Raw genomic sequence first — 24,592 nt, 5'->3', positions numbered from 1 at the left:
TTATAATGGCAATTTCTAACACGGTTTTGTCAAAATATAGACAAACCCTAGGGTTACAAATATCTCACAGAAGAGGAAAGGTTAAGACAATTATATTCTCCAAATTAGACTGGCTTCTCTCCTTCTAAAAAGCTCCCAGTTTCTTTAAGACAGGGTTATCCTATATAGACTTGAACTCAAAATCTTCATGCCTCTGCCTCCAGAGGGCTAGATTACAGGAATGCGCCAAAAGACAGAAACAGACTGAATCATAACAAACATCTAGTGCAGTTTATTTTGATACTACATAAAAAACAAACTCACATTAAAAACATTTAATTTCCTCTAAAAATATTAATCAATGTGTAACTTTAATTTTTTTGAACCTTTTTAAAATGAAGAGTCTTAAAGGCTTTAACCTTCCTTCTAGCCTCTCACCCACCAGAGGGAATGGAAAGGAAAGGTTACAGGGGAAGCGGACCTGTTTAAGATGTGGTTCTTTGGAGCAATTCCCATCTGCGTTGTCAGGAAATCAGCAGTTCAGTTCACAGGAGTCAGCAGCAGCAGCTTGATAAGAGTCAGGACAGCAAACACAAATCAGCAGCAGTGGTACTACCTAGCAGAGACAGCCAGGCCTCAGCCCCAGCACAAGTCAACAGGAAGGACCACGGCCAACAGGAACACCAGGAAAAGTTCTCACCTGTGCCTCTCAAGCTTTGCACAGCTAGCTCTATAAGCAAGCCTAGCTCAGCCTCCGTCACTGTCTGTTGAGTCCTATTTATACTCCTTCCAAACATCATCAAGTGTCCTCCAAGGGGTCTTTGCCTCAGCACATGCCTTGCTTCAGCAAGTTGAGTCTGTCTCAGCTGACAGATCTCTGCCAATCAGCCCGCAGAATCAGCAAGAAGCCATAGCACACCACCACAAGTGTTTTGGTGTTGGGAGTCCCAACAACTACAGCTCAACTATGCAATGTAAGGCGGACCAATACATGGCTGTCATCAGCGAAGAAGAATCCTTCATCACAAGTCCTTTCACATGCTTGCTTTAGCAGAACATACCTGTGTCTGATTCAGCCATATGTTCCTTCACGTCTCTTCCTTAGTCTTTCACCTGTGTCTGCCCCAGGAAAACACCATCCGACACAACTAATTTTCCAAAGACCTTTAAGTTTCCACTTCATCAATGCTATTGAAAATTAAATATACACTAGAAAAAGAGTTTTGCTCCCAATATCCAACAACCATTATATGAAATAACCACAATGTAACTGGTAAAAAAAAATATTATATACATCTTGAAAATTTCAATTTAACTAGTTTTCTTTTAATATAAAAAAAAGTAAAGATTGGCTTCAAATTCATTTTAGCAACACAAAATATATGAGCTTTATTATATAAAAAACAGACATGACCTAAAAGTTATTTATTTATCTAAATTATTTTTAAATGTATGTAAAATTGCAAAGTAATATACTTTTTCACCAAAGATACTTGCTATACTATGCAATGATAGGATAAAACAAATGTCTGTTCACTTCTGTCCATTTTAAAGTCACCATATTAGGCTAAAACAAATGTCTGTTCACTTCTGTCCATTTTAAAGTCACCGTATTGAACGATACATCATGAAATCGATGGTTGTGCATCTAGGGAATTTCCCAATGGAACTCTCTTCTACTGGCGTGTATATTTTAATTTGTCTCATGTGGGTATCTCTTCCATTCTGGTGATTGGCTAGAACAGCAATCTGTATCATGAATGTGCGAGTTGGCTTCTTATGATTGTCAGTTAAAGGAACGTGAATCCAGCCACTTGGTTCCACCAATTCAAGTTGCTGACAAGAAAAAAAAATTCAGTTATGTTATTCAGTTATTCGTAATACATTTATAATGAATGAATTCTAAAAATTATACTTAAAATTCTGCTCACTGAGATAATAACAATACTAACCACCTTACTTGGCCATGGTTTCTTAAAATTTATGAACCTTTATATGACCCTGAACATTTAGATTAAACAGATAAAGCATTTATTAATACTAAATCATAAAAAATTGATTTTAAAATAATTTTTGGTATACATATAATTTTATAATTTGTTAAAGATGTAGAACATTGTCAATATTGTTTAGTTGAGTGATATTTTGATTTTATAGTCATGAATGCTGAAACTTTTACTTTGCATAGATACATGATACAATGATAGAAGTATATTTAGGCAGGATGCTGGTTTAACACATCTTCAGAAACCTAGTTCTTTTTTTTTTTTTTTTTTTTCCGAGACAGGGTTTCTCTGTGTAGCCCTGGCTGTCCTGGAACTCACTCTGTAGACCAGGCTGGCCTTGAACTCAGAAATCCACCTGCCTCTGCCTCCCCCAAGTGCTGGGATTAAAGGCGTGCGCCGCCACTGCCCAGCTCAGAAACCTAGTTCTAAGGTCAATGTAACAATGTTCATCCCATGCCCTGTGCTATGAATACTAAGCTCCACATTATTATTGGGTCTACACCTTCCTGTAAATCTCTCTTTGTCACCATGAAACATTAAGTAAGTAAGTAAACACTCGGAGTGCCTCCACTCTCTAACTTTCAATCAGTGTGCTGCAGTGTAGACAAGTAGACAATCAGTGTGCTCCAGTGTAGACAAGTGGACAATCAGTGTGCTCCAGTGTAGACAAGTAGACAAGGAACTTTCAATCAGTGTGCTGCAGTGTAGACAAGTAGACAAGGACCCTGTCTACCTGAAAATCCATCCATTCAGTCAACAACCTGTGCGCCTCGTACACAGCAGGATGTGGAACAATTTGAAAACCATATTAAGAAAAAGCAATCACTGAGTCACAGTGCTTTGTGTTCTTTATGCTCAGGAAATGCATGTAACTACTAGTCTTTATACAAACAGCACTGACTATGACCTGCAAGGACTTTGAAAACAGAATTTAGCAGATATACACCCTCTCCTCTTGCTCTCACATTCAACTGAAACAACTGAGTCACTGGGGAAAACATAGAAATCCATAAAAGCAGGGACAGACAAGTAGATACAAACTGAGAGAGCTCAGTCAGGCAACTAATTTCTAGTTCAGCACCATGCACTGTGCTCACTGCACAACATGTAGAGAGATGGGTTTGAACAAGGACGCAGGAGGGCTAAGACCAACAGGAAGCAAAGGAACTGAACTTCAGTATTTCTGGAACTAGAAGTGAAGATAGTTCTGAAGGAATGAATAACAAGTTGGAAGAGAAATAAACCAACAATCAAACAGTAAAACCGGCCAGACGTCTACATGAGACATAGTGTCCTAGATTCTTACCTGCTTTTTGTTGACCAGGTTCCTCTCCTACTCTTACAGAGAGGTAAGTAATGCTTTTCTATGTGGACAACCTGGACAAGGTGTACTTCTAGAGTTAGCAAAACAGAAAAAAATGGCAGCATCCTAGTATCCAATAGTAGGTCCCTTAGCTCCTTTTGTCTTGCTCAGCTACGAGAATACTACTTCTAGATAGATTACCTTGTATCTGCCTACAGATCCTTCCATCTACCCAGGTCAAATAAAGAGTCACTTTTGGGCAAAATGGGAAATCCATAAGGAAAGACCTACAAATATTGTCAGGCTAATATCCTCAACAGATATTTATCACTTCATGCTGGGCACTATTCTAATTGGTTGAACTATATTGATTAAAAACAAATGAAATCAGTTAGTATTCTAATGAGGGAAGATAAAACAACCCAAATATGTGACTTCCAAGTATATCAGTAATAAAAGTAGCATGGGAGAAAAAGAGAACAGACAAGAGCAGAGCAGAAGCATGAAGAGGCATAAGATGCACTCTACATCTCATAATGGGGCATGAGCAAAGGCCTGAAGGACCTGTCAAAACTGAGCAATAACCTCAGTCATAAGCACAAAGTAATAAACTGAACTCTTTAAATATGATAAAACAGCCAGGGATCTCCCAGAATGCGAACTAATAAACAAAACAGAAAATGAAATAAGAAAACAAGTAAAACAAAAAGAGAAATCCCAGTCTTTGGCCTCGGTACAAGTAAGATGACAAAAGGAATATCATCCTTTGGAAAGCGGTGCAATAAGACACACACACTGTGCTGACGCTGTGGCTCTAAGGCCCACCACCTTCAGAAGTTGACCTGTGGCAAATGTGGCTATCCTGCCAAATGCAAGACAAATTATAACTGGAGTGCCGAGACTAAGAGATGAAACACTACAGGGACTAGGTGGACGAAGCACCTAAGAACTGGCTATCACAGATTCAGACATGGATTCCAAGAAAGAAGAACACCTAAACCCAAAAGGGCAGCTGTTGCAGTATCCAGTTGATCTTGAGAATTTTAATCAATCATAAAACAAATGTTCTGGTTTCAAAAAAGAAGAAGGAGGAAGAGGAGGAGGAAGAAGCAGAGGAGGAAGAAGAAGAGGAGGAGGAAGAAGAGGAGGAAGAGGAGGAGAATTATTCCCATGAGAGGCACTGAAGGGAATGCAAGAAATTTCTCCAGTAACACAACTTACCCACGAAACAAGAACAGACTGCTATTCTCTTAAATCAAAGAACAGAGAGACCTTAGAAACTGAAAAACACCACACACACACACACAAAAACTAAAAGTTCTTGAAGAAATAGAAGCTAAATTAATTGCCTGGAAAACAAAGAAAATGGGAATCAATGTACAAAGCATCGTAGGTAAACAGACCAGCATGATTCCTTGAGAGAGAACAGAGAAAATGAAAAAGTAAACTAACAAAGCACACGAGAATGTCACAGGACTGCAAGACAGATGTCCCCACATTGATGGGGATCTAACATGATGACAAGGCCAAGCCTATGAGAGCTCAAAGCATCAGGGATGAAGACATTATAAAAGCTTGGAGAGAAAACAGGTCACATGCAAAGTGTCAGAAATCAAAAGTGGCGTTGTATTTCTCAGCATTTACACGGAAAACTATGAGGTGATGGAGAATGTGTTTAAAATAATGAGGGGAAATCATTTCCAAACTAGAATCCCATACCCAGCCAAATCATCCCTCAAGGGTGAGATTAAAATAAAGTTTTCAGTCATGCAAGGTTTCAATAATTTACCTCCCATGTGGAGGATGAATTCCACCCAAAAGGGAAGCAAAACAAGAATGATGAGGACCTGGGATCCAGAAATAAGGATAAGGATGTGAAGAAAAAAAAAAAAGAGGTGACAAAAATTCCTCAGGTGACACTGGAGGCAAAATAGGTAAGATAGCTATGCACATCTGAAAAGCTGACACAGAATCTGGATTTAAAGTCAAAAAAAGTAGGAGAAGGGTCTGTGAGAGAAAATGAGGCAGGAGCCTGGGGAGGCAGAAAGAAGTGCCAGAGGCTGATGCTGGTCTGATCCCAGAGGAAAGTAGGATTGTCAGACTGTCTGAATGTGTAGTAGGCTACAGTAATTATACAGTGCAATTATAGTAAAAATCAGGCAAGAGATAAGCCTCCTTTAGCACCCCTGTTATGCTCTGTCTTTGGCTAGGGGTCAAATATGAGAGGTATCCCCTCAGAAGAAATGTGGTAATTGATTCTAGACAGCAGTACTGGGCCTGTCAATCAGTTACTCATCAGACACAGGGCAGATCTGTGGTCAGATCTGAGAGAAACATTCTCATGGTCACCTGTAGTGGCCATGTAATGTGTTAATGTAGGGTAATCCACAGTTCGTTTTCAGGATTTCCTTCTCCATACTTTTTCCTTAAGTGGTATACAAGAGACATTTTCAAGGGACAAGTAGGAAATAAGTCAGGCTCAGTGGTCCATCCCCATGCTCTCATCTACTAAGCAAGCTGGGGTGTGATGACTACTAAACAGGCTTAGGAGTTCTAAACCAGCCAAGGCCGCAAAGAGGACTTCATTTCATACAAACAAGCAGACAAGTAACTGCTGCAAGTAGCCAGGAGAACAGCATGGTAGTGGGCCATGCTGAGACCCCTGTGGTTTGATCCAAGCACCTCCAATGGGGGAAAGACAAGAGTAGAAGTGAGACGTTTTTATACTCAAGTCCAGTGGGTACGTCAGGAGATCTGCACAGGCACCTGACCGTCTGGTTCACCTGGGCAGCACCCAAGCCTTCGATCAATCACCTTTTCCCTGAAGCTTCATCAAGTCCTAGGCCGGGGGCATGTCTGAATTCATAACATCTGAGAGAAAGGGTATCAGCTGCTTCAGTAGGAAGTCATAGGGTTGGCTGTGAGAACTGGCAGAGTCAGGGTCTCTTCCAGAAAGTTTAGCTCCTGGTTCTAGATTGCGGGCTCCTTGCTCTCCAGTGCCCTAAATCTTCACTTTAAACTTCTGCTGCCATGTGTACTTCCATGGTACCGTCTGAATACAACCACCTCACAAGGGACCATCTCCTATGTGAGTGGGGCACAAGAACCCCGTGATAAATCCCTCCTTACCTACTCCCTTGTACAGACACACTGAAATAGCAACTGAGCTGACGGTTCAGGAGGGGATGAACACAGGAAAACAAAAGAGATTTAAGATACTAAGCATAGCTATTTCAAGGGATACTTTATTGAGCTGTCAGAGAAGCTACAAATACATTCACAAGTAACATTTTGAAAATTAGGGCAGGAAGGAGACTGCTATTAATTTCAAGGAAAACAAGATAATGACTCAAATGAAACTTAAGCATTTAACATATATAAATAGTACATATGTGTCCACAATAATAAAATGTTCATGACTTCAGTAAATATCACAAAAAACTACACCAGGAAAATTAAGAGATCTATATGAGAAAAAAAAGTCACAGTGCAGAGCTCAATTCTGATTGAGGGTTATTGATGTGATATTACAATACAAACACACATTATGGAAATGTGGACATCTGAAAGAGACTGAGGAGAAAGACAATGGGAATGACCTAGGGGTAAGTAAGAGAGACATCCACCAAACAAGGCTGACCACATTAAGTTTTCTCAATTGATGATTTTCTACTTTGGGGTACTTACTCTACCAGGCATTCCTTTAAAAAGCGTATGGACTGACAGTTCAACCTTGCAGCAGCTTCATAAGGTACAGTGTTTATTGTAATTAATTTTACTTTATTTAAGTGTATGGGTATTTTATCTGCTTGGATAATTGTGAGTCACATGCATGCCTGGTGCCCACAAAAGCCAGAAGAGGGTGTTGGATCTCCTGCAACTGGAGCTCCAGATGGTTGTGAACTGTGATGTAGGTGCTGGGAATCAAATTCGGGTCCTCTGAGGAGCAGCCAGTGTTCTTAGTTGCTGAGCCATTTTACACATTTTAACCTTCACTTTATATGCAAAAAGGCCCATGGCATCAAGATACTAGTTTTCCAGTGTTAGGGTAAGCAGGAATTCAACACCAGCAGACAATGCCAAGCCAGGCCTCTTGTATCCTTATCAACTCAAAGAAATATATTTATGGACAACAATTACATGTTGCTAAAATACTTTTAGTTTCATGAATTTACATGATAAAGCTAATTATAGGAGGCTTTTCTTGTTTTAATTAAAAATAAAATTTTTCCACACAATATATTCTGACTATGGTTTCTCCTCTCAACACCTCCTAGATCCTCCCCCACTTCTCCAAATCCACACATTTTCTTGTTCTTCCTCATTAAAAACAGGCATCTACAGCAAAACAAACAAACCAGAACAGAACAAAACAGAAAAAAGAGTCAAAGAAAAAGCACAATAAACACATATACAAAGACACACAAATTCACATACGAAAAAGTCTCATAAAAACACAAAATCAGAAACTATAATATATAAGCAAAAAACTTGTAAGATTTCAAAAAGAAAAGAAAAGAGAAAGAGAAAAGAACCTAAACAAAGCATTATGAGACAAAAAACAAACAAACAAACTCCAAAAATACCATTGAATTCATTTTGTCTTGCCCCACTTACTACTGGGCATAGAGCTTGTTCTTAAATGTGATTTGAACTATTTTTTCTTTTGCAAGTAATTGTCAATTGGAGATAGCTTCTGGGTTTTTTTTGGGAGGGGGGAGGGGGGGCTTATGTCCATTGCCACTTTCAGCACTGGGTCCCTATCTGGCTTAGACCAGTGAAGGTCCTGTGCTGCCACAGTCTGAGGTCCCATGCATGTCCATTTGCTGTAGCTAGAAGGCCTTGAGTCCTTGGTGTCTTTCGTCCCCACTGGTTCTTAGAATCTTTCCGGTTCCACTTTAGCAGAGTCCCCTGAGCCCTGAGGGCAGGGATTTGATGTAGATATCTCACTCAGAACTGAGGGTTACAAGGTCTCTCTTTCCCTGCACATTATCCAGGTCTCTGTATTTGTTCCATCTACTGTAGGAGGAAGCATCCCTGATAGTGGCTGGGACATCCACTGATCTAGTTCCCAGTCTGGACATGATGCTTTTAAAGCCATTCAGAGCTGTCAGTATGTCATACACTTGATTCCGTCATCTTACCATATCTCTGACTTACAGATGAAAATTTTGTAGTTCAAATCAGTTGTACAATTAGTCTCAAGGTCATCTATGTGGTAAAGGTTAGAAGCCAGAATTTATTTATTTACTATTTACTCTGTGTGTGTGTGTTTTGTATGCATATGTGTGTATATGTACACATGTAGATGCCAGAGACAGATGTCAGGTGTCAGGTGTCTCCCTCCACTGCCCTCAACATATTCTCTTTAATTTATTTTTATATGTGTGAATGACTGCTTTGCCTTTATGTATGTGGACCACATGGTGCCTGGTGCCCAAAGATGCCTGAAGAGAGCACTGAGTCCTCTGAAATTGCAAATGGTTGTAAGCCACCACATATGTACACAGACTGAAACCAGACCTTCTGCAAGAACGGCAGGTATTAACGCCCTTCCTTATTTTTTAGACAGACTCTTACTAAATGTAATTGCCAACTAAGCTAGACCAGTTAGCTCGCCAGTGAGCTCCAATTCCCCCTGTCATCCAGCATCAAGGTTTCAGAAATATCCAATTTTTATAGGATGCTGGGGATCTAAACTTAGGTCCTCATGCTTTTGAGACAGACAGTTTATCCACTGGGCTATCTCCGTCTAAGAAGTCAAAATTTGAAAGTACTTTTACTTCTAAACTTTTGAACATCACAAAAGAAAGATAACATTCAACGATGTCTGTCTGAGGTAAGAATAAGACAATGTATTCATAAGATGAATAAAAGTGAACTCAAAAGACCATAATCTGGGGCTGGAGAGATGGCTCAGCAGTTAAGAGCACTGGCTGATCTTCTAGAGGTCCTGAGTTTAATTCTCAGCACCTGTAATAGAATCTGATTTCCTCTTCTGGTATGCATGAAAACAGAGCAATCCTATACAGAAAATAAATAAATAAATCTTAAACAAAATTTTTAAAAGTCCATAATCCCATCTAGGCTGTAAAAAAAGTAGAACTTTGAAGGAGAGTGGGGGAAGGAGGTAACTCAGTCATGTAAGTCTCACAAGGTGAGACCCTCTGTGCATAGAGACAGGTCAGGACAATAAGAACAAATTACACAGTTCTAAATATCTGAATGGAAACATCTCTGAGTAGTCTCAGTGACAACCGAAGTAGCCCATCCCCCTCTCTGCCAGCACAATCTGCTTATAACATTTCTGATTTCAATTGGCCTTATGATTCATGTAGCCAATGTCTTTTATAAAATTATCAAAACATAAAACATCCAACTATAGCTTACTTTCAAGTGTTGCACCAAATTTAGGTTATCTGGTTAAGAATAAAGTGACAATATGCAAAGTGAGTATACTGACAGGAGATGCAACAAACATTGCTTTATATTCATTTTAAAATCACTGGACTAAGTCTACTACCTACAGCTTGGATATCATTTGACTTTATCTTGTTGTGAACTGCCATCATTTTGAGAAAAATGTTAACTTGTTTCATAAAACTGCAACCACTACCATCTATGCTGAAAAAGCAAGGGCATTTTTGTTCTATTCACAAGCACCAACAAACAACCCAGTGGGGAGATGGCAGTGTGCCAGGTTACCCTGTGAGCAATTAGGCTTTGTGGCAATCACGAAATTCAGACCCCTGAGGCCCTTAGAAAACCAACATGCTAAGGACATGGTGCTTTTATTTCTCCCCAGAAACCATATGTGAGATACATTTTGCTTAGATGGTGATCTTTTCCATCCTCTGGACTGAAAAAAGAAAAGATTATGACAACTAGTAAGTAATAAATTGAGTGTAACACATGGGAGACTAAAAAGCATCATTGCCTACCAGATCTACTAACTAAAGTTTAATAGCCTGTCCTTGAAATACAGTAATCTTGTTCTGGTAATCTGAATTAATAATTAAAAGGTACATACAGCTATGATGAAATGCAAAAGTACATTTTAATTGATCAAGAAACAAATACAAGTGAGCCTAAAATGATCTTTATAAGAAGAAAGTGAAATGTTAACTCAGGTTTATTCTTCTATTAACTTCTACAGTGGAAAGTTTCTAAGGGAAAAAAAAAAAAAAAAAAAAAAAAAAACACAAATGATAGCCCTTACAGGCAACTAAAACCCATACACTTCAAAACTGAATTTCCTATCACGTCACAATGCTCCGAGTCTTAGGAGAAGATCTGACTGTCCCTCCGTGGAATTCCATCTGGCAAATCTGCTGCCTGAATGTGACACAACTCTCAGAAACAACACAGGTATAGCAACAGATGAAGTGGATGAGCTCAAGGATGAAAACTCAGTATGAAAATTACTCTTTGGGTCCATATGTGGGTCTTGACCTCTTTGGGGGTTGCAAATCAGATACACTGTATATCATATATTCATATTATGATTCATAACCATAGCAAAATTAGTTATGAAGTAATAAAATGATTTTATGGTTGGGGTCACCATTAACATGAGGAACTGCAGTAAAGGGTCATACAATTGTTTTACAGTCAGCTGAAATATTTCCAGGAAATGAACATATTTAAGAATCTGAATTTTAAGCAAAATATAGGATATTTAAGATATTATTATATGTATTTAGTTAAAAGAGATTTTACTTTATAATGGATAGATTTTAAGAGTAAAAGTTAACATTCAATCACTTTTCTTCATGTATCTTCAATGAAAGCTCGTCGTTTGTCATCCCTAATCCTTTCTAATTTCATTTAAAATTGTGCATTATTTTACAGTATGTATTATGTATATATATGTATAGATATGTATGTGTGTCTCTCTTATCCTACACTGTTTAATGTGTCAGTGACAGTAATATAACATACATCTGTGAATGTATAAACAGAAGCACTCACAAACTGAAAATACAAAGACCAGCAAGTGTTTTCACTACATCCAGAAAACACTAAGTCTTTACTCCAAGAGGAATTTTCAGAGGAAAGAAAACTGTGTCAGACACTGATGCCCGCACACGCATCCTGCAGACGCCACAGCAGACACTGATGCCCGCACACGCATCCTGCAGATGCCACAGCAGACACTGATGCCCGCACACTTATCCTGCAGACACCACAGCAGACACTGATGCCCGCACACTTATCCTGCAGACGCCACAGCAGACACTGATGCCCGCACACGCATCCTGCAGACGCCACAGCAGACACTGATGCCCGCACACGCATCCTGCAGATGCCACAGCAGGCAGCTCTTCGGCTTTGCTGGCTTATGCTGTAGAGGTACTGGCACAATGGAAGTTCAATACCATAATGGCTTATTTCTCTTTATATCTTTAACATAACAGGTAAAGACAGATATTAAGCACAAAAATAACAATATAAAATGTTTTAATTCTGTTCAAACGATGTAATTTATAACCATTACACAAATAAGGAAGAAGCATTGGGGGGCAGAGGGTAAAGCAATGTTCCAAAGGTTCAGTTTACAAGGACCTCACACAAAGTTTTTTTTTTCCTCTGCAACTCTTACTAGAAACAGTATTATTTGTTAAAAATGTACTAGCTGCCAAGAGCTATGGTCCATCTAAAGCAAAACTCTTAAGATGGAAATAGAGTGCTAATACAAAAAAGGGGCAGAATTCTATACACAAATTTCTGTAAATTCTATTAAAAAATAAGGTAAAATTTTTATTTTGATATATCCTTTTGCTTAAAAATGTGTAATAATAGATAAAACACTAGACCATCTACTGCTGTATTAAATCAGTCAAAAGTAATGGAATTTCCAACTTTTCTAATTAAACTTTTTCTGTAAGTTATTGGGAATTCAGCACTAGCCTTGGTTCACATGACGGAACAATGGGAAAATTTTCCGAATGGTTGAACACTAACCCTGACAAGTATGGAGAGCCAACTACAATACATTATATGGTAGCATAACCTGCCACCCACGTTGCTGAGAGAACAGCTTTCAAACACATGCACTGAGCTGTAAAAACCACAAAATCCCTTATTACACATTGTCTTCCTTACTCTAGGTGAAATATACCATCAATTCTTTCCATTATAAATCTTTTTCTATCATTATTTTTGAACTCCACTTATAATGTGTTTTTTTTCTGACAGTGTAGAGGATGTCTTATTTAAAGAAGAAAATAGTTTTCATTCTCCTACAGTGTAACAAATAAAGGCTGATACTAAGGGACAATTTCTCATATTATTTTAGGGATCCATATTATCTAAAAGATGCTTCAAGATAAAACTCCATTTCTTTGTTTACCTTTCAAAAAAGAGCTCACTGCAGCACCAGTAACTAGCATGGACAAAAGCATACAGAATATACACACACACACACACACACACACACACACACACAGAGAGAGAGAGAGAGAGAGAGAGAGAGAGAGAGAGAGAGAGAGAGAGAGAGAGACAGAGACAGAGAGAGACAGAGAGAGAGACAGAGAGAGAGACAGAGAGAGAGACAGAGACAGACACTGTGTTTCAGAAATTAAAAGATACTACTTCACTACTTTTTAGCGTTTCAAGATAGTTAACATAATTTTTTTAAAAAAAAATAAATGTGCTGTCACATTTTTGCCTGATTTGTTTCCCTCCCAAATGTACCTCATATCTTTTCTATTTCTCTTCTCCAACTCCTGCCCACCATGACCCTTGTCCACCAATAGTCTGCTGGCTGAATTACAGCATTCCAGGAGTCTATGATGTTAACATTTTTTTCTAGGGTTTCATTTACCATGCTGTTGGTAAAGAGAATTTTATTTGTAAGTATTTCTATTATAATGACAGGATCAAATAGTTATTCAAGTGGGTCTGTTCATAAAATATGAGCCCAGAAACATAATAATACTGGGCATCCGAGGAGATTGTATCTTAACAATCTATAGTTATTTAATTTGTTCCAAGTTGACCATGTATTATTTGATAGAAACTCCAGAACTGCTGCCTCTCTGGAACTTTATTTGAAACAAGTATGTGTTAGACTTCAAACAGTGACAAAACCTCTAAGTTAGCCAGCACTATTTTTATTTTTTAAAGCACATAAGAGCATGTTTATTGTTTACTGTAGGACAGACAATATGAGTAAATACACCAAATAAGACTACAAGTTTCACATAGTTAAAGTGGAAAAATGAAGACCTGAAACCAATTCTAACTAGTTCTCTCAAAGCAGCATTGGACCTAAACCATACACGATCACCCTTTATCATCTGCCACTGTCATAAGCAAAGATCTAACACTATTCTAGAAAAAAAAAAAAAAAGGCTCAGTTATTCATGAGGAACATGTTGTCTTCCTTACTCTAGGTGAAATATAGCATCAATTCTTTCCACTATAAGTCTTTATAATTCATTATAAAAACTATCACACATCAGTTTCTAAGGCAAAAAGTTCAATTTGTTACTCCAGACCACAAAAGCATGAAAAGCTGTATTAATGCCTCTGATGTCAAGGTGTCAATTTCTTTGCAAGAATGATTTTTCCTCAGTCATAACTGTTCTCTGGTTTTGCTTTATAATTTTTTAAACAATGTAAAAGAGGCATGCCCTGAACAGTCCTAAGACTCCGCCAGCTTACCCATCATCAGAATGCGAAGATGACTATGTACATCAGATGGCTTTGTACTTGTTTAGCAGCAAAGTTTTAAAAATTAAAAGTGATTAAGATAGAGCTTTTATGAAACTTTTAGCTTAGTTACGTCTTGACAGTTAAGATGCACATAATTAACCCTTTTTAAAAAAGAAATTCCACCACGCAGTGGTACTGCACACCTTTAGGCCCAGCACTCAGGAGGCAGAGGCAGGTGGATCTCTATGAATTCAAAGCCAGCCTAGTCTGCAGGGTGAGGTCCAGGACAGCCAGGACTACACAGAGAAACCTTGTCTAGAAAACAAAACAAAAATCCATTCTATTTATATCCCTTACTTTATTATTTATTGCCATAAATTTGGGGTTACCAACTAAAAATAGCACATTCTTCAGGAAAAGGAAAAGCACACGTGCTCAGAAGTAAAGCCAGAAGTTGTCTATACCAAGTCAGCATTATTTTTAAAATGACACTAATAAAACTCAAAGGAAGAGTTTTCCTACCAGAGGAACATTCACATTCTCACATAAGGACTCAAGCCAGGCTCTATCAGATTTTGTGTTAATAACTCCATAACATGAAAGGGATTGTCGCTAAACTGTTCTGTACACAAAGCAGTAATTCACAGACAGTGTGGTATCAAGAGAATAAATCTGTACTATCCAAAACTAACAAGGCCTGCATTTGCATAAGAAATAGACGACCAGTTAGTGATCACCAAAATCCAAAGTACCAAATATTAAAAACTGTTCAAAAGTCAACACTGGCACTTCAAGGTTGTATGCAGAACCCACATGCTACTTAACTTCCACTTGATCCGACCTTCCCACAGATAGGGCATTATTACTCAGCTCTGTGCAGCCCCCAACAGCCAAGTGCGAGAAGGCTGAGGGAGAAGCTTAGAGGCCGTGAGCAGGCCTGAGCTCCGTGTCAGCAGTGGAGAACAGAAAGAAGCTCAGCCGAGACTGAGTCCATCATTGTTCAGTCATGGTGGATATCCAACAACACAGCATATCCAATCTTCCCAGCTACTGAACAGGGTAGGAACTATGAAGATCTGTTTTCAAAGTAAATACTAAAAATAAGAAAGGACAGAGATACTCTTGTATATTACAAATTAAGAAAGTGATAATACCAAGATTCCAATTCTGATCTGACAGGCTCCAAAACTCAAGCAGCATGTGGCAAAGACAATCTAGAAGCCTGTTCCTTTCTCTGGCTTAGGTCTCAGCCTTCTGTCCTATTCTGAAAACAATACTTAAATACCAGATTGCAGATTATGAAACAGACTAGATTTCCTCTCCTAAGCCAAGGTTGAGAACTTGGAGTTCAATGGCAAGTGCACTGTGCCCCAGGGGAATATCAAGAGTTTCAAAGGACCACAACACTTCAGGTTAAATGGAGTTCAGTGAGTCATGGGAATTCCATGCTACTGAAGATATGGACTTCAGTTAACAGGAAACACTCAAGTATTAACTCCAAATTTGTCTTAAGCAATTCCCTCCCAACACAACACAGCTCTTAATGCAAAAGAGGTATTCCAAAGCCAGGAGCATGCCTCAAATTCTCATGGACTGGCCTCAGAGCAAGAATAAAATTATTATAATTGTGGTGGTGTTTTGTTTTGTTTGAGACAGGGTTTGTCTGTGTAGCCCTGGCTGTCCTGGAACTTGATTTGTAGACCAGGCTGGCCTCAAACTCAAAGACCTACTGCCTCTGCCTCCCATGGGGGGACTAAAGGCATGCCACCACTGCCCGACAGTAAATGATTTTTAAATAATTAATGAGACTAATGTTTCCCAAAAAAGAGTTTATCACGCAGCTGAGCATGACTTTTGTATGATCCCATCCTTTTATGAGCTTACACATGAAGCAGCTCCTAGCTGAGACTGAAGTCATGGAGAGAAGGGAGAAATTCCTTCTCATTACTCAATCTGTGCTAACTCTCTAAGATGCCTTCCTTATACACAATCAGGATTTCTCATCTTTGGGCCATAATAAGGTGTATATTAAGAATCTTTGTTGGATGGTGATGGTGCACATCTTTAATCCCAGCACTCTGGAGGCAGAGACAGGCATATCTTTTTGAGTTCAAGGTCAGCCTAGTCTACAAATAGAGTTCCAAATTAGCCAGAACTGTTACACAGAAAAACCCTGTCTCAAAACAAACAAACAAAGAATTTTCTAGATTCCCACAAAACATGCTTGATTCCCTTTATCATTATTATCTCTAAGATGTCAAAGTTCTAGGGCCATAGTATAGATCATTTAGACTAATCTGTCTTCAATCTTGTCTTTCACTAAAGCTCAAACAGATGCCCCCATCATACTATTTTTAAATTAAATATCAAGAGACATTGCAGGAGGAAAAACAATGTGTAAAATATTACCTGAGTCTAGTAATTAAGCCAGCTATTAAAGCATAATGGAAGCTAACAAATATTATACACACACAAACACGTTACCATTCCTGGTTCTGACAGAGTACAGAGACCCTTCTACTTACAAACTAGCTTCCTAAGGCCCATTATTAAACTCACTTGGCACATATGCTAATGTTTAGTATAAAAACAATGGTTATACCACCTATGGGGGGGCTAAGAAAGTTGACATACTTTCCTCTTTTTCCTACACCATGTATACCTATAGATTAACAGTAAAACAACAAAAAAGCTAGCAATTCTATAAAATTAAACTTACACAGTGTTGCAGTCAGTACAGAATATTTATAACTGCAAAAAACATGCATCCTTTTCAGGCAGTCCCTAATTTTAATAATAATAAAGTGTAGGAATTTTAACTCTTGTAGGAATATTCTACAGACCCAAGAATAAATGTTAAAGCTACTGGCATCATAGATATTTCTCAGACATGTTTTGTAAGCAATATCTCTTTAACAATTCATAAAATAGGAAAATAAAGCTTCAAGGTTAAATTCTGAGGTTTGGCAATTATATATAAAATTTGTATATTGTTGAGTGGATAATAAAAACAAATGTAATATGGTTTATAGGGCTAATTAATTTTCTCACCAATCTCAAGGAGTATGTCAAAAGCTAGAGTCATGTGTAATTCTTATTTAACATAAGGATACTATATAAACAACACATATTGCTCAGATTCATCATGAGTAAAATGAGAGGCAGAGCCAAGATCAGGAGTCTGCATAATGTTCTACTCTTGGTTAAGTTTTTTAATTAAGTTGTTCAATTTTAATTAAGTTATTTAATAATAACCCATCTACTATTGGGTTAATTCAGTCCAAATTGAAAAGCTGTAAGTTAAAAAAACCTACTATTTTAATGGGATAGTTTTAAAACTCAGGGTGAAGTAACTACATGTGAATATTACTAATGTGAAATTCACAGAGACACTTGAACATCCCTATTAATTGCTGTTCTATTCACAATAGTAAGAAAACAAAACCAACCTATATGCCCAGCATTACGAATGGATTATGAGAATACGTGTATTCAATGGATTTTTATTCAGGAACAAAGAAAAAATTCTCAGAAAAATGGATAGGTGTAAAAATATTATATTGAGTGACTTTTACATCAATCTCACATGAGTCATCCGAGAAGAGAGAACTTCAATTAAAAAAAAAAAGTATAAGATCAGGCTATAGGCAAGGCTCTAAGTTATATAGCATTTTCTTAAAGATTGATGGGGAGGGTTCAGCCCACTGTGGGTGGGGCCATCCTTGGGCTGGTGGTTCTGGGTTCTATAAGAAAGCAAGCTGAGCAAAGTAGTTAGCAGCACTCTTCCATGGCCTCTCCATCAGCTCCTGCCTCCAGGTTGCTGCTCTGTTTGAATTCCTGTCCTGAGTTCTTTTGATGATAAACAGTGCTGTGGAAATGTAAGCCAAATAAACCTTTTCCTCCTCAACTTGCTTTTGGGTCACGGTGATTCACTGCAGCAATAGTAACACCAAGACAGCAAAATAATCCAGACCCAGACAAGTATTGTGTAACTTCTCTCACAAGTGGAACCCAGCTTGAAGTATCTTATGGAGATATGTGGGTGTGGATACAGACATCATAGTATGTGAGTCTGTAATCCTGACTCTTATGAGAAAAGGAGAAGCAGAGAAGAGAGCCACAACCTGGCATGTGCCGTGGAGAGGAGACTGTCTCAGGCAAGAAGATGAGGAACACCAACACTGTACTGGCCACTGTTGTGTCACTTTGACACAAGAGAGAACCATTGGGAAGAGAATACCTTAATTAAGGAAACCTTAATGCCTCCATCAAATTGCCTATAAGCAAGTCTATGAGGCATTTTCTTAAGGATCAGTTGGGGAGGGTCCAACATTGAGAGTAGTACATCCCTGGGCAGATGGTCCTGAATGCTACAAGAAAGCAGGCTGAGCAAACCTGCAGTGTTCCTCCAAGGCCTCTGCTTTAGTTCTTGCCTCTGGGTTCTTGCCTCGAATTCTTGCCCTGACATCCCCCAGGGATGGACTATAAGCTTTAAGATAAAATAAACCCATTACTCACAAAGTTGCTTCTTGGTCATGGTGTTCATTATAGCAATAGAAAGCAGACTAAGCCAGCCCTTAAAGACATCCACTGATCTCACAGGTGTGCCATGGCATGCAGTGCTCTGTAGTCATTCTCTCCCCCCTTTCTCTCTTCCTCCCTCCCTTCCTCTCCATCCCTTTCCCTTCCCCTCTCAAATCTTCTCTACTTACTTGATTAAGCACCCAAATCAATACTAGCTGTGACCCTGGTAGAATCTTCATTCTAAAAACAGTGGCAAAACAGCTGACTTACTATTTGTGCTCATCAGCTTTAACTACAAATCCTTGCATGGTGACTTTTCTTAGAAACAGCCAGCGGCTTTCATCCACCGCCTTACAGTCCAATGTTCTCATTGCTTCATTTTGAAAACTGAAGCTTCCAAAGATCCTTTATTAACCCAAACATGTAAACAAGCTGGGGGAGGGGAAAAGGAAGGTGCCTAGGGAACTCCCTTCAATCAGGATAAACTGTAGATGTTGCACTAGTAGGTGTGAATGGTAGTTGCTGCAGTTCCTTCAACTCACTCCCCAGTAATAAGGAGACTGAGACAAGAGAAGCCAGTGTTCAAGGCCTACAAAGTAAGTTGCAGGTGAGCCTGGACTGTATAAGGAAACACTATCTGAAAAAAAGGGAAGGAGGGAGGGAGGAAGGGAGGAAGGAGGGAAGGTGAGCCACTTGTGGTGGCATATTCCTGCATCTCATCAGGAAGCTTAACCAAGAAGACTGAGTGTTTCACGTCATGCTGAACTAGTGAGATGCTGTTTCAATAAAACAAAGAACACTGAATCAGCGCATTACTAATGGTGAGACAACTGCTCTCGTGTGGCCGTGTGTTCACGGGTTAGTCCCCAGTTTGGCACTACAGAGAGGTGATAAACAGTGTGAGAAGCGGGTTCAGGGGGCTTTCAGAGAAATGGCTGCTCCTCCACGGCCCAGGTACATTTCCCAGCACCCCCATAGTGGCTCACAACCCTCTGTAACTCCAGAGCCAGGTGATACAAAGCCCTCTTTCTGGTCTCCATGGGTATCAGGCACATATGTGGCGCACATACAAACATGCAGGCAAAGCATTCATACACATAAAATAATGAAATGTTAAAAAGGAAGAGGAGGAGGAGGGAGAGCAGGAGGTGGTAGTGCTTCTGGATTAAGAGCACATACTGCTCTTACAGAGGACCTACACTGCTCCTAGCACCCATACAGGTTGGCTCACAACCTCCTGTAACTCCAGCTCCAAGGGACCCAATGCCTTCTTGTGACCTCTGCAGACAACTGCAGTCAAGTGTACATACCCACACACTCATACACCTATCTCTGCAAAAAAGATTGCTCAATCACATAATACTACAGTTTAAATCTAAGTTTCCCACTCATGTCTTGTACCTATGTTCCCAGCTACTAGAGACACTATGGGACACTCTGAAACCCTGAGGAGGTGGAGCCTAGCTGACAGAGCAGACCACTAGGAGAAGGTTTAGGAGGTTATAGCCTAGCTTGGTTCTAGACTCACTTGCTCTTCCTTCCTGCTGTGTATAATGTGAACAATTTATCCTTTGCACATACTACTGCTGCCATGATGTTCTGCTCAAGCACATGAGGCCACGCAACTATGAACTACAGCTTCTGAAACAGCGAGCCAAAACAACCTTCCTTCCCTTTGCTGGGCACCATGGTCACAGCGAGGCAGGTGTAACTACTACTACTTCCATCCCATCTTCTTTAATCACTACACTAATTTACAACCCCAGCAGTATACAAGAGATGGGTCTCTTCACAAGCAACCCATCTCCTTTATTTCCTTGATAATCAGAGTGAGCGGATATCTAGTGTGGCTTTGATTTGGGTCTCCCTGACAGCCTGTGATATGTAGGACTGCTCCAAGTATCTGTTAGACACTTGAATGTCGTATTATTCGTTTTGTTCTTAGAGCCAAGATTGCCATGTAGTTCAGGCTGGCCCTGAACTCACTATGGAACACTGTAGTCTCAAACTCATTTTTGTCCTACCTCAACTTCGCTAGTATTAGTATGGCAGATGTGCACTGGCACACACAGCTGTATCTTCTTTTAAGAAATGTTCATTAAAGCATACAGTCCAGTTTGTAATTTTTAATTGGGCTGTGGTTTTGTTGATTGCTTGGCTGCTTTTGGGGGTAGCTGGTTCTTGTCTTTTAGGTAGTTATTGTTTCGTTTTGTTTTGGTCCTAAGTTCCTTAAACATTTTGAACACTAAGCCTTCATCTGAGTACAGCATGGATTTGTTTCCCCTGTCTTCTAGGCTTCTTTTTCATTCTGATGATTTTCCCCATTGTTATGAAGGAGCTTTTTTGTTTGAGGTAATCCTATTTGTCTAATTTTTCTTTTGTTTCCTGGGCATTTGAGGATATTAACAAAACAAACAAACAAACAAACAACCCTTGTCCTTTTCACTATCCCACCTAAGGCATTTCCTGTGTTTTACAATTTCAAGTCTTATATGTAAACTTTGAAATGATTTTGTGGTTATTATTATGTGGTTAGATTCAAGAACCGAGTTCTAATCTTCTGCACATAAAATATAATTTTCCCAGGACCATTTATTAGAAACACATCTTTCTCCACTGTGTTCTTACACTTTTAACAAAGTTGGGTAGACACACATGGATTTATTTCTAGGCTCTCTATCCTATTCTCCTGGTTTATACCTGTTTTTAATGCCAATATTGTGGTTATACCTGTTTTTATATAAACATTACAGTGTTTCTTTTAAAAATATTTTTTTTAAAAAATCATTTTAAGACAGATCTTCAAACTCTGTAGTATAGGCTGGACTTGAACTTGCTATACAGCTAAGATTTATTGTTTATATAGACTGTCTTAGAATAAAATAAAACTCATAAGAAAGTCAATGTGAATAGATTTGAAATCAATCGATATGCCTTGCACCTTAATAAGACTCTAGTTGTAACAGTAATATTATCTTAACAGAAGAATTGATTTATTAAGCACTTCTGTCAAAGTACCATATATAGATTTACATAGCTGTGTAAGACAAGTAGACACAAAAGCTCTCTCTCTCATCCATGGAAGAACTACCACAACAGCTCTCTAGGTGTTAAAGACTACATCAATTCATCTCTTTATAAAGGAGGAAAAACCAAACACTTGGTAACAGATGTAATACCTGAAGATGAAAACAAGGCTTAAAACTCACTTCAACACTCAAGCTTACAGTCTAGAAATTTTAGAAATAAAATATTAACAGTGAACCAAAGGGCGACTTTCAAATATGCTGAAAGAATCCTAGTTAATATTAAGTTAGCAAGTTGTTTTTCTTTCTTTTCTCTTTTTGTTTTTTGTTTGTTTTGATTTTTTTATTTGATTTGTTTTGTTTTGTTGGGGTGGGGTCAATTTCAAGACAGAGCTTCTCTGTGTATCCCTGGCTGTCCTGGAAATCTCTGTAGATTAGGCTGACCTCAAACTCAAAGATCTGCCTGCCTCTGTCTCCTCAGTGCTGGGATTGAAGGCATGTGCCACCACCATCTGGCTGCAAGCTGTTTTTCTAACAAGAGTTTAGAAACAACTGTGAATGCCTTCAAGATATGTATAAGAAATTACATATTAGTTTCATATTTAAGCATAAAAAGTTCTACAACAGTTTTAAAACAAGATATAATTAGCAAATTGTTAAGTTCTGTTGGATATTTTCTAAAATGTTTAAATAGTTATATCAACTCTCTAGTACTCTGTTATTACAAAAAAAAATTCTTAACATATTATTTTCCTTTCACAGAGAAAAACAATATTAAGCAAAAACATAATGCTAAAACACAAAAGATTTACTAAGCAGTGATGGCACACACCTTTAATCCCAACGCTCAGGAGACAGGCAGAGTTAGACGGAGCTCTGAATTGGAGCTCTGAATTGGAGATCAGTTTGGTCTATGGACAGAGCAAGCTCCAGGACAGCTAGGGGCTACATACACAAAGAAACCCTGTTTTGAAAACAACAACAACAAAAACCAAAAGATTTTCAAATTCAACAATAGTGCCTAATTTGAAAGCTCTCCCTGAATAGCATTGATCCTGAAAGACAGTAACACAGATGCGCTGATAGAGAAGAAAGGAAATTAAAACAAAGACTGAAATTAAAAATCCTCACTTCTGTCTAGAGAATGTCTTTTGTATATGCAATTTTTGCTTATAAAATCTTAATGCCTTATAAAATTTTCTTTAAAATTTTTTTTCTTAAAACAGCAAGTTGCAAATCTTTAAAAATAAAATGAGTGGCATAGACTTAAATAAAATCTGTTTTGGCAAAAAAAGAAAACTGAATTTGGCCCAAGTCAACTTTACATCAATAGAAAGTCCATTTTGAATCCCTCTCAGTTATACAGAATACAGCACACACTGCGGAACCATGGAGATCCTTCTGAAGAGTCCTCAGCAGCCATTAACAAAGACCTAGCTACGCTCCATAACTGAAACGAAGGGAAGCATGGTGGAGAAGATCGTTTGAAGACACGTAAGACAGTCATTTGTTCTTCTCACCTTCAAATCTTAAGTTACTACTTCACATCAGTGAGATGATAGAAAATGAATATTTAAAATATTTTAAGTAAGCAGATCCATAATTTCTAGAAAAAAGAAAGAAACCCTACTAAAATACTTCAATATGTACTAGAGTCTCTCACAGACAAGAATCCATGGAAAAATATAAAAGGATTTATTTAGACTTTCCATTCAGTTAAAGTAGTCCTATAACTTATGAAAGGATGGCTCCAAAACCCTCACAAAAGTCCAATGTCTTAATTACTTCTTAGTACCTGAATTCAGACTTCTCTCTCTTTAAATGAAAGACAAGTGTTGGAGAAATGTTTTTTTTTAAATTATGATCTACTTCATCTCTCCTTAAGACACAAAATACTACCTGAAACTTCTTAAACATATAAAAGATAAGTGAATATAATAAATTGCCTAAAGATGTATAATTGAAAGTACAAATTAAAAGAACATCCAAAATTTGTGATTCTTTAGTGAGAACTATACAAAACAAAGTATATTCATTACGTTATTCAGGAAGTCGGTTGAGGATTAACAGTTACCAGGAGGCCGTGTCATCAGCATACAGAAATACACAAGAGACAACTAATAAGCTACCTATAAGACTCCCTTTTCCAAACAACTAATGTTTTAGTATTTAAATAAAAGAAGCAAAGACCAGGTATACCCCAAGGTCCAAACATCATTTAATGTTTCTCCAATTAGCCTCTCAAAAGAATTTTGTACTGTCAAACTTACAAGAAAATACAGACATCTTCATAAACACAAAGATCTTGTATGAGGATGTAAACTTCCCAAAATGCATCAAAGAGTTTTTCAATGCGAATACACTCTAAGAAAAACTACAACTAAGGCTTCAACTAATGCATCAGTTGAAGCCTTCAGCTGATGACGAAACATTAGGGCTACAAAGTAAAAGCCAACAGTGACATCTAGTGGTCACTTCAAGCACCATACACCAGACCAAAGTTATCTAGTGCTGCACGCAGCTCATGCTAGGACGACTTTTAGCTATAACCCAAAATGAAAAAAGCTTGTCTCCACAAAAAGCTTGTCAATATCAGGAGTCCTTTTTGATAAATATGAACCATGTAACGAATCACACAATTAAATGCTTTAAGTCTTTATAGTACGCGACACTGATTAAGTATACTACATATAATACTAAAAAAAAAGACTATCAACTGATCAAATGTGACTGTGCTTTTAAAAATCAAGATATTTTGAATTAAGAAACGTTAGAGCAAATGAAAAAACTAAGAAAGGGAACGTTAACAGTATATACATACAAATGGCCAGTAAGGTGTCTCAAAAAACAAACAATCCTGACATTAGCAAGATGGTAAAATGAAACTTTGCAAAACCTGTCAATTTGACCAACTACACCTGTACACAAAAAATACCTTTGCAAAAGCTAGTAAGAAAGCCAGGTGAGATTGCAGAACCTGGGTATGGGGGTGGGGGTGTTAAGCAGGCCAGGAAGGAGAGTTTTGTATCATTCATGCCACTCTTCCACTATTCCAAGCAGCACAGTAAGAAGAAACGTCCTCTGGCTACTAGACA

General features: G+C 38.3%; 1 protein-coding gene and 1 pseudogene across 2 annotated transcripts in view; one reads left to right on the top strand and one right to left on the bottom strand.

The window, feature by feature from the left end:
* Window positions 1-248: 248 nt before the first annotated feature.
* The window catches only part of Anapc10 (anaphase promoting complex subunit 10), a 45,707-nt gene continuing 21,363 nt past the window's right edge, over window positions 249-24,592 (bottom strand). For both annotated transcript variants that reach the window (XM_034523161.2, XM_034523162.2), the window contains exon 5: window positions 249-1,815. In XM_034523161.2, coding sequence (XP_034379052.1) covers window positions 1,585-1,815 — 231 coding nt within the window. In that variant the 3' untranslated portion in view covers window positions 249-1,584. The remainder of the gene's footprint in view (window positions 1,816-24,592) is intronic.
* LOC117723527 (large ribosomal subunit protein eL37-like) lies at window positions 4,033-4,320 on the top strand (annotated as a pseudogene).

This window comes from Arvicanthis niloticus, chromosome 18 (assembly GCF_011762505.2).
Source record: "Arvicanthis niloticus isolate mArvNil1 chromosome 18, mArvNil1.pat.X, whole genome shotgun sequence".
In the NCBI taxonomy this organism is placed as follows: Eukaryota; Metazoa; Chordata; class Mammalia; order Rodentia; family Muridae; genus Arvicanthis; species Arvicanthis niloticus.
Note: the sequence above shows the minus strand (reverse complement) of the source record. Positions and strands in the feature narration are given on the sequence as shown.